This window comes from Mobula birostris, chromosome 32, assembly GCF_030028105.1.
Source record: "Mobula birostris isolate sMobBir1 chromosome 32, sMobBir1.hap1, whole genome shotgun sequence".
Classification (NCBI taxonomy): Eukaryota; Metazoa; Chordata; class Chondrichthyes; order Myliobatiformes; family Myliobatidae; genus Mobula; species Mobula birostris.
The window spans coordinates 19,513,306-19,530,417 of NC_092401.1; the positions used below are offsets into that span (position 1 = coordinate 19,513,306).

The following is a 17,112-nucleotide window of genomic DNA, read 5'->3' on the forward strand; positions in this document are numbered from 1 at the left end:
GTGACGAAAACGGGGACAGGATTGGACAAAATCAGCATGGATTTCTGAGAGGGAAATCAAGTGTCACATATCTATTGGAACTACTTTTGAGGATGTAATAGAGGAAAACCAATGTGCATGGTCTATGGACTTTCAGAAGGCTTTCAGTAAGGTCCGTTAGTGTACAAACTTAAGTACATAGAACTATGGAGAAGGTGGAGACATTGGTGCGAACTAGATAGCAGTCAGGAAGAAGAGTAGACACCAGTGTTTCACAAACACGACATTCTGAAGACCCTGGAAATCCAGAGGAACAAACATAAAATGCTGGTGGAATTCAGCAGGTCAGGCAACTTCTATGGAGAGAAATAAACAGTTGACCTTTCAGGCTGAGACCTTTCACCAGGACATTGCTGTTTATCCAGCTGGTGGAGGATAATTGGTGAGGTATAGCAGGGATCAGATGCCGGTATCCCAGTGATTCCCAAAATAAATTGAGCTCACACAAAAGAATGAAAAGATAGATTTCTGAGTTTGCAGGTATAGCGCTGGTGGAGTGTGAGGAGAATGCAGAAAAGCTCCAATGTGATTTTGACAGGTTGAAAAAGAAGACAACTATGTGGCAGAATAGGGAAAAAAATGATGTTATCCAAGTTGGTACCAAAAGCTTGAAGGCAAATTATTGAAGACTGGAGACTGCAGATGCTGGAATCTATAAGTAACAAATTGGACACAGTGCAGTGTCTTGGTCTGAAACACTGACCATCCCTTTGCCTGCACTGTTGCTACATGACCCTCTGAGCTCCTCCAGTGGTTTGTTCTTTGCTTAAGGAATACTGTATTATTATCTGAGCAATGACAGATTGGGAAAGGGAGAACCCCATTCACCAGCGGCTAAAGGTAAACATGCATATGTATCATGTAGTTCAGAAGGTGAATAGTTTGTTGGCCTTCAAATTGAGAAACAAGGGAATGTCTTATTGCAGCATACAGAATCTTCATAAGACCACATCTTGAGTATTCAGTGAAGTTTTGGTCTCCCTATCTGAGGAAGATAATTTCTCAGATACATGCTGTGCAGGAAATCTAGTGAAGCTTCACTGGACTGTTTCCTGGTTTGACAGAACTAATATATGAAAGAGAATGAATCGATGAAGATTACAGTCATCAGAATTAGACCAAGAATGGATTTCACAAAAACCTACAAGTACTAGCAGGGCTGAATAGGGCAGATGCAGAAAGGCTGACCCTGGTTACAGGGAAGACCAGGGCAAGCAAAAGGGAGTAAACTATGCGAGATGAGAAGGGGAGAATCTCCTCCCTGAGAGTGGCGAGGGGACCAGTGGAACTCTCTATCACAGAAAGCATCGGAAGCCAGACTCAGATTACTTCATTGTCAAATACGCCAGAGTGCAGTAAAATTCCTTGCTTGAATAAAGCTCACGGTGGAGGTCAATGTACATGGGAATGTCAATGACTGCAGAACAGCAGAAAGACGCAAAGACTGTGGAGTACTCCGAATCACTGCAAAAAGAAATGCTGAAGTGACAATAATGAGATAATCCAGGGAGTCTGAGAACGTGTCACTGCCGGGAAGGGGATGTGAAAAAAGTGATTGGTTTTAAAATCTGATAGCAGTGGTGCTTATTATTAGACGCCTCCTGTACCTAATGAAGCGGCCACTGAGTGTAAGTTCATGGTCTTCTGTGCTTGTAACCCATCCGCTTCAAAGTCCAACATATTATGCATTCACAGATGCTCTTCTGCATGCCACTGTTATAATGTATGGTCATTTGAGTTACTGTCGCCATCCTGACAGCATGAACCAGTCTGGCCATTCTCCTCTGACCTCTCTCGTTAACAAGGAGTTTTTACTCACAGAACTGCCACTCACTGGATTTTTTTTTTTGCTTTTCGCACCATTCTCTGTAAATTCTGGAGACTGTTGTGTGCGAAAATCCCTGGAGATCATATTTTCTCTGATACTCAAACCACCCCATCTGGCACCAGCAATCATTCTACAGTCAAAGAAACTTAGATCATATTTCTTCCCCATTCTGACATCTTGTCTGAACAACAACTGAACCTCTAGTCCATGTTTGCTTGCTTTTATTTGTGTGTGTTGAGTTGTTGCCACATGATTGGCTGACTAGATATTTGCATTAACAAGCAGGTTAACAGGTGTACCTAATAAAATGAGTTAGGTATAGTGCTTAAGACTGGGAGAGATCAAGGCAGAAAAGGAAAGCAGGAAGAGCAATGGAACTTAGATGGTGAGTCACAATCCTAATAAGTGGCAGAACAGGCGTGAAGGGGCAAATGGCCTACTCTTGCCGCTGTTTTTGATATTTCTGTATTGATAATGAACTCAGCCAATGGCTCTGAAGATGTTTATCTGTATGCTGACATTAATGGTTCTGAATCTCTTTTATGTTTGTTGTTCTCTACAGTTGTCGAACCAGCAACAGGAAAAGCTTGATTCTGACCAGCACATCACCAACCCTTCCACGGCCTCATTCGCCACTCCCTGGGCACCTAGGTAAGGCATCAGGTTCCTTGGCTTTTGTCCTTGGCCACTGAGAATAATACCACTGGATAGGAAAGGCTTAGAGGGATAGGGACCAAATGATGGCAACTGGGTGCGAGCCTTGGTCTGTTGGGCTGAATGGCCCATTTCTGTGTTGGATGACACTATGACTAAGTGAAAAGGAAGGTGAAAGATTCGCTTTCATTGTCACCTGCAGTGAAATGCATCACTTGTGTCAAATCAAATCAGTGAGGATTGTGTTGGTCGTCCGTTAAGTGTCCCTACACTTCAGCTGACAACGTAGTATGCCCACAGTTCACTAACCCTAACTGAGTGTCTTATGGAATGTGGGAGGGAACCAGAGCACCCAGAAGAAACCCACATGGTCACGGGGAGAACATTCAAACTCTTTACAGACAGTGGTGGAAATAGAACCGCGCTGGAAAGTATGGCATAACCTTCCCGCCCCACGCTTTTCCTGCAGTCACAGATACTTCAGGTGACCCTGGTTCCAAATAGAGTTGTTGGCCATCAAAAACTAATCATCTGGATGTCACAGAATTAGAGTGGTAAGATTACTAAGTTAGCTTCCTGAGTCAACTACCATGGCAACTAGCAATTTTAAATTCAGTTAATTAAATATATATACCAAAAGTAAGCTATTGTCAGTGACGGTAACTGTGAAATTACAGGCAATCCTGAGGTTATGAATGCTCGGCTTATGTATGAATGTGCTTCCATAATATTACTGCATTCAGATGTCCAAAGTGCGTACATACACTCATTTTTACAGGTCCAAGTTTGTTTAAATGGACACCGCTCTATCCTGAGGCTGTGCTCTTTGTCCTAGACTTTCCCACCATGGGAAACATCCTTTCCACATCAACTGTGTCTAGGCCTTTTAACATTTGAAAGGTTTCAATGAGATTCCCTCTCATCCTTCTAAATTCCAGCAAGTACAGACCCAGAGCTGTCAAACATTCCTCATATGTTAGCCCTTTCATTCCTGGAATCATCCTTGTGGGCCTCCTCTCAACCATCTCCAATGCCAGCACATCTTTTCTTAAATGAGGAGTCCAAAACTGTTCACAATACTCAAGGTGAGGCCTCACCAGTGCCTTATAAAGCCTCAGCATCACATCCCTGCTCTTGTATTCTAGACCTTTTGAAATGAATGCTAACATTGCATTTGCCTTCCTCACCACCAACTCAACCTGAAAGTTAACTTTTAGGGTGTTCTGCACAAGGACTCTCAAGTCCCTTTGCATCTCAGAGTTTTGGATTTTCTCTCCGTTCGGAAAATAATCTGCACATTTATTTCTACTACCAAAGAACATGACCTTGCATTTTCCAACATTGTATTTCATTTGCCATTTCCTTGCCCACTTTCCTAATCCGTCTAAGTCCTTCTGCATCCTACCTGTTTCCTCAACACCACCTGCCCCTCCACCAATCTTTGTATTATCTGCACACTTGGCAACAAAGCCATCTATTCTATCATCTAAATCATTTATATAGCATAAAAAGAAGCAGTCCCAACACTGACCCTTGTGGAACATCACTAATCACTGGCAGCCAACCAGAAAAGGGTCATTTTATTCCCACTTGGTGCCTCCTGCCAATCAGCCAATGCTCTAACCATGCCGGTAACTTTCCTATAATACCATGGGGCCTTAACTTGGTAAGCAGCCTCATGTGTGGCACCTTGTCAAAGGCCGTCGGTAAGTCCAAGTATACAACATCCACTGCATCCCCTTTATCTATCCTATTTGTAATCCCTGCAAAGAATTCCAACAGGTTCATCAGGCAAGATTGTCCCTTAAGGAAACCTTACTGACTCTGGCCTATCTTGTCCTGTGTCACCAAGTACTCCATCACCTCGTCCATTACAATTGGCTGCAACATCTTCCCAACCACTGAGGTCAGGCTGACTGGTCTGTAATTTCCTTTCTGCTGCCTTCCTCCTTTTTTAAAGAGTGGAGTGACACTAGGAATTATCCAGTCTTCTGGCATCATGTCGGAGACCAATGATTTTTGAAGGATCATTACTAATGCCTTCAAAATCTCTTTCAGAATTCTGCAGTGCTGTTCATCTGTTCCGGCTGACTTATGTACCCTTAGGTACATGATACATCTATTCTGCACTTCCTCATTTTTCCCAGAAACTCCCGGCATTGCTCTCTGCTGTCATCCTTGCCAGCATCTCCTTCCAATTTACTTTGGCCAGCTTCTCTTTCATACCACTGTAATTTCCTTTACTCCACTGAAATACTGCTATGTTAGACTTTACTTTCTCCGTATCAAATTTCAAGTTGAATTCAATCATATTGTGATCGCTGTCTCCCAAGTGTTCTTTTACCTTAAGCTCCCTAATTGCCTCTGGTTCATTACATAACACCTAATCCAGTATAGCTGATCCCCTAGTAGGCTAAACGACAAACTGCTCTAAAAAGCCAACTCGTAGGCATTCATCAAATTCACTCTCTTGAGGTCCATTACCAATCTGATTTTCCCATTCAACCTGCATGTTAAATTCTCCCAAATCTATCATAACATTGCCCTTTTGACACACCTTTTCTATTTCCCATTGTAGTCTGTGGTCCACATCCTAGCTGTTGCTGGGAGGCCTGTAGATAACAGCCATCAGGGTACTTTTACCCTTGTAGCTTCTTAACTCAACCCACAAGGATTCAACATCTTCCATTCCTATTTCGCATCTTTCTACTGATTTGATGCCATTCTTTAGCAGCAGAATCACGCCTCCCTCTCTGCTTATTTTCCTATTCCTTTAATACAACATGTAACCTTGGACATTCAGCTCCCAACCACAACCATCCTTCAGCCATGATTCAGTGATGGCCACAACATCGGATCTGACAATCTGTAATAGTGCACCAGGATCATCCACCTTATTCCTTGTACTTCATGCATTGAGGTATAACACTTTGAGTACTGTATTTGCTAACCTTTTTGAATCTGCATTCCTAATGCAGTGATACTCACCCTGCTGGCTGCAATTTTGTCCTGTCATCTGCCTGCCCTTCCTGACAGTCTGATTGCACACTAACTTTGTTTTTTTATCATCTGTCCTCTTCTGAGCCCTTTCACTCTGGTTTCAAACCCCCTGCCAAATTAGTTTAAACCCTCCCCAACAGCTCTAACAAACCTGACCGCGATAATATTGGCCCTCCTCGGGTTCAGGTGCACCTCATCCCTCTTGAACAGGTTATACCTCCCCTAGAGATCCCAATGATCCCAATACCTGAAGCCCCGCCCCCTGGACCAGCTGCTCAGCCATGCATTTATCTGCCAAATCATTGTGTTGCTACCTTCACAGGTAGCATTGCAGAAATTGCTACCCTGGAGGTCCTCCTTCTCAGCTCTCTAAGTTCTCTCTTCAGGACCTCTTGGTCATTGGTACCAATATGTACCAAGACATCTGGGTGCTCTCCCTGTCCGTCCAAAATTTTGTGGACACGACCCAAGACGTCCATGACCCCACAACCTGGGAGACAACATACCATCCGGGTGTCCTGCTCATGTCCCGTACACAGTGTTATATGTGATACTTGCAGGCTGCCCCAGCACATCCTTTTGTGTGTTGGTTGTTAACGCAAAAGACCAATTTCACTCTATGCTTCGATATACGTGTGGCAACTCTGTGGTCGGGCAGCATCTGTAGAGAGAGGAAAACAATAGATAAGTTTGTGTCTGTGTCCACTGATGCTGAGTTTGTTTTGGTGTTCGGTGTGAGGAAGCCCCAGCTGACTTGTCATGTGTTTTGTTCCCTTATTCAGGCAGCAGTCCATTGGACAGCCCTCGGAACTTCTCTCCCAATGCTCCGGCTCACTTCTCATTTGTGACTTCTCGAAGGTATGGCTACTGTTGACTAGAGGGAACAGCTGTTGGGTGTGGTCCAGAGGGCAGCAGTAAACATGGGCACACGGAAGAATCCAGTTGCTGCGATCAGCTGCAAAACAAACCAAACTACAGGAGGAACTCTGAAGGTTTGGCAGCATCTGTGCAGGAAGAGGCATGGTTGCTGTTTCAGGACTGATGAAGGATCTTGACCTCAAACCACAACCACTCCTCTGACCAGCAAGCAACCAGACATTTTGTCAAGTGTGATTAATATAGTAAAACGCCCCAAAGCAGCTCATAGGATCAAAGTCAAGTTCATTGTCATTCTTCCATATACCTATATACTGCCAAATGAAACGATGTTCCTCCAGATCAAGGTGCACAACACAGCACGTATAACTCACACACAACACACAAAGTAATATTACCAGAAATAAATTATCAATTATAAAATATATACAGAACGTTTATATTTAGCATTAGGGGCATTTACGGCACAAGTTAAAAAGTTAACAGTATAACGCTACCGACGCTTCATACACGATGAGACCTGGGTGGTAGTAGGGAGTTCAGTAGTCTCACGGACTGGGGGAAGAAGCTGTTTCCCATCCTAACAGTCCTTGTTCTAATGATACGGTACTTCCTGGCTGATGGTAGGGAGTCAAAGAGATTGTGGGACTGATGGGTGGGAACCTTGGGATTGTAATCAAATAAAAATTGAGACAAATATGAACTGTACTGAATTGATTGTGAGAATGTGACAAGTACACATGTGGTTGATTGATCGCATCCTGACAAACAATTTCAACATCTCCCTCAGTCAAGCCATTGTCCCCAGATGCTTCAAAACCCTCACAATCACCCCTGTAGCAAAGAAATCAGTTGTAGCCTGTCTGAATGATTACCGTCCCGTTGCCCTGACCCCCATAGTGATGAAATGTTTTGAACGGCTTGTCAAGCCTCATATCACAGCCAGCCTCTCCTCATCGCTGGATTTGCTTATCGTTCGAATCGCTCTACGGAGGATGCAATATCCACCACACTGCACACAGTTCTCTCTCACTTGGACAACAAAGACACTTATGCCAGAATCCTGTACACTGATTTCAGTTCAGCGTTCAATACCATCATCCCGCAGAGACTAGTGGAGAAACTGTCGCTGCTTGGCCTTAGCACTGCCATGTGTCGCTGGATTCTGGATTTCTTGACAGAGAGACCACAGTCAGTCCGTGTTGGCAGGAACATCTCTGACTCCATCACACTGAGCACTGGATCCCCACAAGGCTGTGTGCTTAGCCCGTTGCCGTTTACACTGCTAACACATGACTGTGCAGCCAGATTCAAGGAGAACCTGATCATTAAATTTGCTGATGATACCACAGTGGTGGGGCTCATCAGCAAAAATGATGAAACAATGTGCAGGGAGGAGGTCAAACACCTAGAGAGCTGGTGCAGTGGTAACAACTTGATGCTTAATGTCACCAAAACCAAGGAGATGATCGTCAATTTCAGACGGTCTCAGCCTGAGCACACACCCCTCAGCATCAGCGGCTCCACAGTGGAGAGAGTGGAAAACATCAAGTTCCTTGGGGTGCAGATCTTGGACAATCTCACCTGGTCCAGGAACATCACTGGGATTGTGAAACGGGCCCAGCAGAGATTGCACTTTCTGAGGAAGCTTAAACAAGTATCACTCTCCACTAACATCTTAACTACATTCTACAGAGGCGTGTTTGAGAGTGTGCTACCCTTTAGCATCACAACCTGGTACTCCAGCTGCAGTTCTGTCGACAAAAAATCCTTGCAGAGGGTGGTTAGGGGAGCAGAGAAGGTTATTGGGGTCTCCCTACCTTCTGTCCAGGACCTCTTTCAGAGTCGATGCCTCCAGAAGACACGGTACATCATTAAAGACCCTTCACACCCTCTCCATGTTCTTCTGCCATCAGGCAAACGTTACAGGGGCATCAAAACTAAAACCACAAGGCTACTAAACAGCTTCCTCCCACAGGCGGTCAGACTGCTAAATAGCTGCTCTACCTGACTCTGCTTTGGACTCTTTTAACTTGCACTGGACACTTATAACTTGATTTTAACTGACATGTGGCTGTTGTGTTTTACTATTTATTGTTATGTTTATTATTTAGTGTTGTGTTTGTTATGTTATGATTGCACTGCTCCTGGGAAACGCTGTCTCATTCTGCCCTGCAGAGCTGATGTACGGTTAGAATGACAAAGTTTTTTTGAATCTTGAATCTCGAATTGATTGGACCTCCTCCGCGCGGAAAGCTCTCCCTTTCACATGGACTTTTCAGCATGTTTTCGTCTCAGTTGACCTGATTCATTGCTCCTACCCAGCGTGTACCATGGCTAACGTGGTTCAGCAAAAATGATTAACCCTATTGCTCAGTTGTTGTTCTTGCTCTGCGCATACGTAATAGAATAGAAACAGAAACTGCTGGAAAAACTCAGTGTGTCAGGCAGTATCTCTGGAGAGAGGGACAGAAGCAACGTTTCGAGTCAAAGACACTTTATCCAGACTGAAACGAATTTTAAAGTCTGAAATTTGAAACCGAGCCGCATGAGGTAACACTGGGGCAGCATACAGTTTGGTTGCAGATGTACTGTTTTGACATTTAAAGTAAATGCGAGGTGATGAAATCCCAGAACAGGTAGTTTGTAGCTGAAGGCTAATTGCGACAGTTCCATTTGGAGATAGCAGGAGGCCATAGCTGCACATATCTGGAGGGTTGCACAACAGGAGAAAAGTACTGAGTAAGCTCAAGGATAAGAATTTTAAAACCTCAGCCTGAAACGTTGCCTCTGTTTCTTTCTACACCAACACTGGCTGAATTGGGGAGTGTTTCTAGCATTCCCTGTTTTCATTTCAAATTTCTAGCATTTGCCATTTTTATATGTGCTTTCAACTGATCTCTTTGATCCCATTCTTTCCAATCAAAACAAGGGGTTGGAGGTGGAGGAGGTCGTGGGGAGGGGGACAAAGGTGTGCTTTTGATTGCTGCTTCTTACTGAGGTTTGCAAAAATGCAAGTTGTCCACTGATCTGTGGTGATTGCTTTTGGAGAGGTTAGCAAAATTCTTCTTCAAAACTTAGAGTTATCACAATGACTCTGACACTAAGCTTGTTATCTCATGATTTCAGTCCACACTCACTCCAAGTCTGGGCTTCCTTTGGGAGGTCTAGATTCCACTCGTCTCCCATGTATAGGTTGGTAGATTTATGTAAATTGCTCCAACTGTGTATCTGAGTGGTTAAATACGGAGAGAATGAAAAATGGGGATTAATTTAGGATTAGTGTTAATGAGAGCTTAATCGACAGTGCAGGCTCAGTATGCCAGGGAACATTTTTTTCTTACTGTCCAACTCTGATTCATGTTCATAGAGTTCTAGAGAAATACAGTACTGTACAAAGATCTCAGGCACATGTATATAGCAAGGGTGCCTAAGACTTTTGCACAGTATTGTATATTGGTTAAAATAGGAAGGTGGTTGGGAAACAGAAGTAAGAGTACTTGGCTTTGTGTTAACTTGGTAGTATTGTGTTACTTAGTAAACACAAAATAATCTGCAGATGCTGTGATCAAAGCAACACTTTCAGTACGCTGGATGAACTCAGCAGGTCGGGCAGCGTCAGTCAGAAACGATGAGTTGACGTATCGGGCCGGAACCCTTCGTCAGGACTGAAGAATGAAAGATGGGGAAGGATTTGAAGAATGCTTGTAGCTTCAGTTGAAAGACTAGTAAGTCTGAATGGGATGTGTCCATGTATGTATGTATACGACCTATATCCATAAATATATGTCCATACATGGCCTCCTCTACTGCCATGATGAGGCTAAACTCAGGTTGGAGGAGCAACACCTCATATACCGTCTAGGTAGTCTCCAGCCCCTTGGTATGAACACAGAATTCTCCAGCTTCTGGTAATTCCCTCCCCCTCCCTTCCTCTATCCCTATTTCACTCTACCCCCTCCCCCAGCTCCCTCATGGTTCTGCCTCCTCCTTCTACTACCCATTGTTTTCAGGGCTATGACATCGATGCTTCCCCTCCCCCACCCCTTTGTCTTTCAAATTACTGGTCTTTCAACTGAAGCTACAAGCATTCTTCAAACCCTTCCCCATCTTTCATTCTTCAGTCCTGACGAAGGGTTCCGGCCCGAAACGTCGGCTCATCATTTCTAACTGATGCTGCCCGACCTGCTGAGTTCATTCAGCGTACTGAAAGTGTTATTTAGTAATTGGAAAGAACAATATGCAGTACCATGTAAAGTTCTTGGGCATACTCTCTATAGGTATGTGCCTAATACTTTTGCACAGAGCTGTACAGCGCAGAAACAGGCCATTTGGCCCACTGTGTCTGTGCTGTTCACTGATCACCCATTTAGACGAATGCTACAGTGATCCAATTTTTCATTCTCATTGACCTTCCTCGGGCTGTCCCATTCACCTGCACAGTAGGGGCAATTATCAGTGGCTAATTAACCTCCCAAACTCCAGGTGGAAGCGGGAACATCTGGATGAAGCACACACCTCACGGGGGGAGAGAGAGAGAGAGAGAGAGGGAGTGCAACACCCAAGGTCAGGATCGAACCCAGGACTCGGAGTATGGGGCAGCAGCACCTCCGCTGTGCCACCCCAAGATAACAATGAATAACTAGGGCACTGGAATTATATTAATGTGTGATTGGGAAATATGTAAGTGAGGCAAAGGGCTTGCTACTAAACTAATACCCGTCATTTCAATTCTACTTCCCACTCCCATTCCAACATGTCAGCCCATGGCCTCCTCTACTGCCGCGATGAGGCCACACTTAGATTGGAGGAGCAACACCTCATATTCCATCTGAGTAGCTTCCAACCTGATGATATGAACGTCAGTTTCTCAAACATCTGGTAATTGCCTCCCCCCCCGCACTTCACCATTCCCCATTCCTGTTTCCTTCTATCATCTTATCTCCCCACCTGCGCATCAGCTCCCTCTAGTGCTCCTCCCACTTCCCTTTCTTCCACGGTCTTCTCTCCCTTTCTATCAGATTCCCCCCTTCTCCAGCCCTTTAGCTCTTTCACCATTCAACTTCCCAGCTCTTTACTTCACCCCTCCCTCTCTCACCTATCACCTTCTACTTCTTCCTCTCCTCCTCCCTCCTTCCTACTCTGACATCCCCACTTCCTTTCCAGTCCTGAAAAAGGGCCTCGGCCCAAAACATCGACTGTTTACTCTTTTCCATAGATGCTGCCCGGCCTGTTGAATCCCTCCGGCATTTTGTGTGTGTTACTCGTAGCAGTTAACAGATTGATCCTTGTGAGTGGAGATGTGTATATAATGGTACTTGCGAACAGGTTGTACCGTGTTTGTAGGGGGGAGAGTAAGTGTGAATGAGTGACTGAAATGTGAGGGTGGTGTGGCTGAGTGCAGCAGAGGTGAGACTGAACGGCGGGGTTTAATCATTCAGCTAAATTTAGTGTTTTAACACTTCAGTGATTGTCAAGAAAAGAAAAATGAGGCTTGCATTTCTAGCCTGGAAACACAAGAGACTGGGGAGGGAATTCTAGCATAACGGGGGTGGCATGATAGCGACCACTTTACAACACCAGGGATCACCAATCAGAGATCTATTCCCACCACTGTCTGCAGGGAGTTTATACATTCCCCCCACCACCCCCACTGCCCCACATGACCCTATAGGTACCTCCTGGTGCTCTGGTTTCGCTCCACATTCCAAAAATGTATGGCTAGAACTAGTGAGATATGGGCTTTCTACATGGGCGCCGGAGGCGTGGTGACACTTGCAAGCTGCCCTACCCCAGCATGTCATGAACGGTGACGCAAACAACGCATTTCTCTGTACATTTCAATGTACATGTGACAAATGAAGCTAATCTTTTAAAAAAAAACCTCTTTAAGATGCTGGCATCTGGAGCAATACACAATCTGTTGGAAGAACTCAGCAGGCCCAGGAGTATCTGTGGGATGAAGGGAATTGTTAACGTTTCAAGTTGAGCTGAAACATTGTCAGTCCCGTTCCTCTTATAGATGCTGCTTGACCTACTGACTTCCTCCAGCAGATTATTTGTTCTATTTCTACGCTGCCTCTTCCAACCTCCTACACCATAACAGTGAGGTACTTTTGAAGTGTTTCCTTTGTTCCAATTTAACATGGCAACCAAGTTGTGTTTTGCAATAGTCATAGTCTTACTTTATTGATCCCGAGGGAAATTGGTTTGGTTGCACCATAAGTAATTCAATAGTAATAAAACCATAAATAATTAAATAGTAATATGTAAATTATGCCAGGAATTAAGTCCAGGACCAGCCTATTGGCTCAGGGTGTTTGACCCGCCAAGGGAGGAGTTGTAAAGTTTGATGGCCACAGGCAGGAATGACTTCCTACGACACTCTGTGTTGCATCTCGGTGGAATGAGTCTCTGGCTGAACATACTCCTGTGCCCAACCAGTACATTATGTAGTGGATGGGAGACATTGTCCAAGATGGCATGCAACTTGGACAGCATCCCACAAACAGCAATGTGATAATAACTCTGTAAACAAATCTGACTTCATTGTTGAGAGGAATAACGGCTGGGACCTGCTTTTCACAAGATTGCAGGGCTGTTTCTCGGAACTTGCTGCATTTCGTGCATTTCAACAGTTGCTCTTGGAAAAGGTCTCCAGTTTTCCTACATATCCGACTCAGGTTTAATATCACTGGCATATGTCATGAAATCTGGTGTTTTGGGGGCAGCAGTACATTGCAACACATAATAATAATAGTAAAATAAAACCCTTATATTGCAAAAAGAAGTGTATATAAAATATTAAATTAAATAAGTAGTGCAGAAGAGAGCAAATTGTCTAAACAACCCTTGAGGAGTTTCAATGAAAAGGAACGGTATACAAATGTATGCTGCCCTTTGGAGACACAAGAGATTGCAGATGCTGTAATCTGGATTAAAACCACAAGATGCTGGGGAGTCGGTCAGCATCTGTGGAGGCAGGTTGACTTTTCAGGTCAAGACCCCCTGGGGTCTATCAGATCCACTTGAAAGAGGAAGTCAGGTTAACATCGCTGTGCTTCAGATGCGTCAGCCTGGATTTTGTGCTCGAGTCTGCACAGTCTTCTTTAGTGGAATTCTACCAGCTTGATTTAAATTTGACCTAAGGAGAGATGCGTGTGGCTAACTGCTTCCCACCTCCACCCACAGTATCCTCTCTCACACCTCTCTGCTCTACCAACTTCTCCAAAGTCCTTTCTGCTGCCGTGCATGCATCTGTGTGAGGAAGCTGGTTATCACAGACAATGTTCTTCCTCCTGGGTCAGCATGGCGGCGTAGCGCCTAGTGTAACGCTGTTACAGTGCAGGCAATCAGAGGATCGAGGTTCAAATCCAGCTGCTGCCTGTAAAAATTTTGTACGTTCTGCCCGTGGGTGTCCTCCCACAATCTGGTTTCCACCCCCCCCCCCCCACCCCACCAACATTTCGAAAAGACCTACAGGTCAGGGTTGATAAGTAGTGGCGCTGGAAACATGGTGACACTTGCAGGCTGCCCCCAGCACGTCCTCAGATTGTGTTGGTCGTTTCAGTAAATGACACGTTTCACAGGACGTTTCGACGTGCATGTGACACATAAAGCAAGCCTTTAATCCCTTAACTCGATCAAAGGTTCTGCATGTGTGATTTCCGAACGCGGGTGCAGATGAGTCACTGCAGGACTCAAATCTCAATTGGTGTCTGCACCTCTGCGTTACCGAGTCTGGACAGAAATGAAGCAATAACAACTGCATGATTCTTCCTCCCATGCACATGTCCCAATGCATTAATATTAAAGAAGAGCTCCATCTGGTTGAGTCTATGCTTTGTTTTAATTTGTGTTCTGATGCTCCATTGAATCTTTGCATTAAACCAATTGAGGGTCAACTGTGGTGTAGAATCTAGCCCGTATTATTTGGGGTGTCATTGATATTTCTCAACCAGTTGTTGCTGTAACCTTTTTTTTCCCTTACAGCCATGGTCATCGCAGTGACAGGTAACTCTTCTCTGTGCCGGGTGTTTTAGGCCTGATCCTATGCTCAGGTTTGCCTTTGCTTCAAGATGGCTGCCATCTTGGAACACGTGGTGGTGTCATGTGACTAGGCCTCCCTTAAGTTCTTTTCTCTTCTATATCTATGTGTGTGAGTGTGTGTGTGCGTGTGTGTGTGAGATGCATGTTAATCCTCAATGTGCTTCTGAGACTAACCAAACTGCAACTAAACCAGCACAAATCTACAGCCTAGCACCAATAAATAATGAATTACTTTAATTTTGTACTGTGTCTGGGACAGCCAGCCAGGGATTTCTGCAGGGAAGTCATTGCTGGAATGTAGCGAACACAGTGGCTAATTTCTGCTCAACAAACCACCGCCCCCCCCCCCCATGCCCTCCAAAAAAAAAAAAAATTCACTGAGATCCTTGTAATAAGTGGTTAAGTGTTGGTTAGGGTATTGGATGTGATAGTGAAACTTGGAATCAATCTGCAGGTCAGCCAACATCAGTGGGAAGAGGAAGAGGGTTGGAAAAGAGTGAGGCTAGGAGGGTGAGAGTGAGAGGTGGAACTTCATCACCATTGGAACCCATGAGTTGTTTCTACAGTGCCTGGGTTGTGTTGCTGACTTGGTTTTTACTCCAATGTTGAGCAATATTTGCAAAAGGTTAAGGATTCCTCTACCCTCGCTGTGCGAACTGGTTCTTCAAAGGTCTTTGTGAAGAGCCTTTCATTCCCAGTGAAGTCACAGAACATGCTCTGTTACAATTGACCCATAAGGAAATGGACGGGAGATAAATCAGAGACAGTATTCAGAGGAATCCTTATCCCATGAAACTAACTCTGCTTTTTTTTTAAGGCGGTGTCTTCCAAATGCTTAGCTAAACCCATTCCAACATGGGATATAAATCAAATTATTTACTTATTTCTCCTTCCTTAACAACTGTGTTCTGAGGGTTACTTATGACATTCGAATAAACCATTACTGTTTAGTTCATTAATATTTAAATCGTTTTAAATTTGAAGCTAATTACTTGAAAAAAATTACAAGCACTAGAGGACCATATACAGTAACTGTTCAGCAAATCTAATACATCTCAGGAGGGTTTAATCTAATTTAGCAGGAGTGGGGAGGGGTGAGCCACAGGGTCACCCTTCTACCAAATTATTTTGAAGCATTCTAACTGCAGTAGCAAACTTCCCTGCAAGGATATTGATCCCCTTGAAGTGGAGAAGAAATCTAATACAGAAGATAGATTTACCATAAAATCAGGGGGATACATAGGGTAGATAGTAAGAATCTGTTTACCCTGGTGGAGGAGGGTGTCTCAAATTAATTTTAGATCAATCCTACTTCAATGCTGTTGGCCCACAGCCTAATAGTGTTGTTTCTCTCAGAAGCTGTTTATTATTCAAGATACAGTGAATATACCTTCTCTCATCCCAAGGTGATCTTGAAAACCTGAAACTTCCCCATATCATTCTAGACTTCTTTCTTTCACTACCTTCCCAACAGCTACAAAGAAACAATTTGTATTTGAAGAGTTTCAGGTCAAAAATGACTTTCCCCTGCCCCAACACCATTTCTGGCTTGAGAAGAGAAATCGGAACCATCCCAAGCTGAACAAGGAATCAAAATGGAAGTTCAAATGTCTAACACCCTCTGCTGCTGAATTTATTGGTTCCTGAAAATTTAGCTTGAGAGGTGATTGGATGATCATCAACATAGTTTAGCAGCTAAAGGGGTTAAGGGCCATTGTTACTTTCAAACTAAAATGGATATGCACACCATTGTCTGAAATGTTTCCTTTTGTGTTCTCAGGGCAGATGGGCGCCGATGGTCCCTTGCCTCCCTGCCGTCCTCGGGCTATGGTACCAACACTCCCAGTTCCACTGTGTCTGTATGTGCTACCTCTTTCACTTTCACCACTGAACGTTTAAAAAAGCATGCATTAAGAATCAATGGGATGTTCTCTGTGGTGTGGACCACAGAACTTAAGGCCTTCATTTCTAATTTCATCAACAGACAGAATCTACTGCACCTGAACAAGAATGGGATAAGTATCCTTGTAGGGAAGCTTGCTTGTGCATCTAGGGAGGGATCTAGATAATTTAGCCAGAGGGGTGGGGCTGAGCCACATGGTCACCCTCTGCCACGTTAGTTTAAAGCCTCTGTAACTGCATGAACAAACTACTTCCCAGCAAGGATATTGATCTTCTTCCAGTGGAGAAGGAGTCCATTACAGAAGACAGGTTTACAGTACAATGAGGGGCTTGGACTGGGTGGATAGTAAAAATCTATTTACCCTGGCGGGGATGTCTATAACATGAGTGCATGGAGAAAAGGAAAGAGTTTAGATGGGACACTGAGGAAAAGTATTAACTTCATGAGATGTCTCCATGTATTTCTCATGGGGATCCTTTACCTGGCTGCAGTGACCCGTTGAGTGGCCGGAAGCAGTTGAAGGGTGAGATGAGGAAAGGCTGAATTAGCCTGAAGGTAACTTATGGTTGAGCTGATGATGAGGCTGAAACAGAGTCATAGAACAGCACCGCACAGAAGCAGGCGCTTTGACCCATATAGTCCATGCCGAGCTATTATTCTGCCTAGTTCCATCGGCCTACCCCTGAGCCATAGCCCTGCATAACCTGGACATCCATGTAACTATCCAAATTTCCCTTAAGTGTTGAAATCAGATCCACGTCCA

The 17,112-nt window shown here is 44.3% G+C and overlaps 1 protein-coding gene across 1 annotated transcript in view; it reads left to right on the plus strand.

Moving 5' to 3' along the window:
* The first annotated feature begins 2,409 nt into the window (after positions 1–2,409).
* The window catches only part of LOC140191074 (microtubule-associated serine/threonine-protein kinase 1-like), a 127,033-nt gene continuing 112,330 nt past the window's right edge, over positions 2,410–17,112 (plus strand). Inside the window, exons 1-4 of the mRNA XM_072248149.1 lie at positions 2,410–2,518; positions 6,304–6,379; positions 14,390–14,410; positions 16,227–16,305. Coding sequence (XP_072104250.1) covers positions 2,410–2,518; positions 6,304–6,379; positions 14,390–14,410; positions 16,227–16,305 — 285 coding nt within the window. The remainder of the gene's footprint in view (positions 2,519–6,303; positions 6,380–14,389; positions 14,411–16,226; positions 16,306–17,112) is intronic.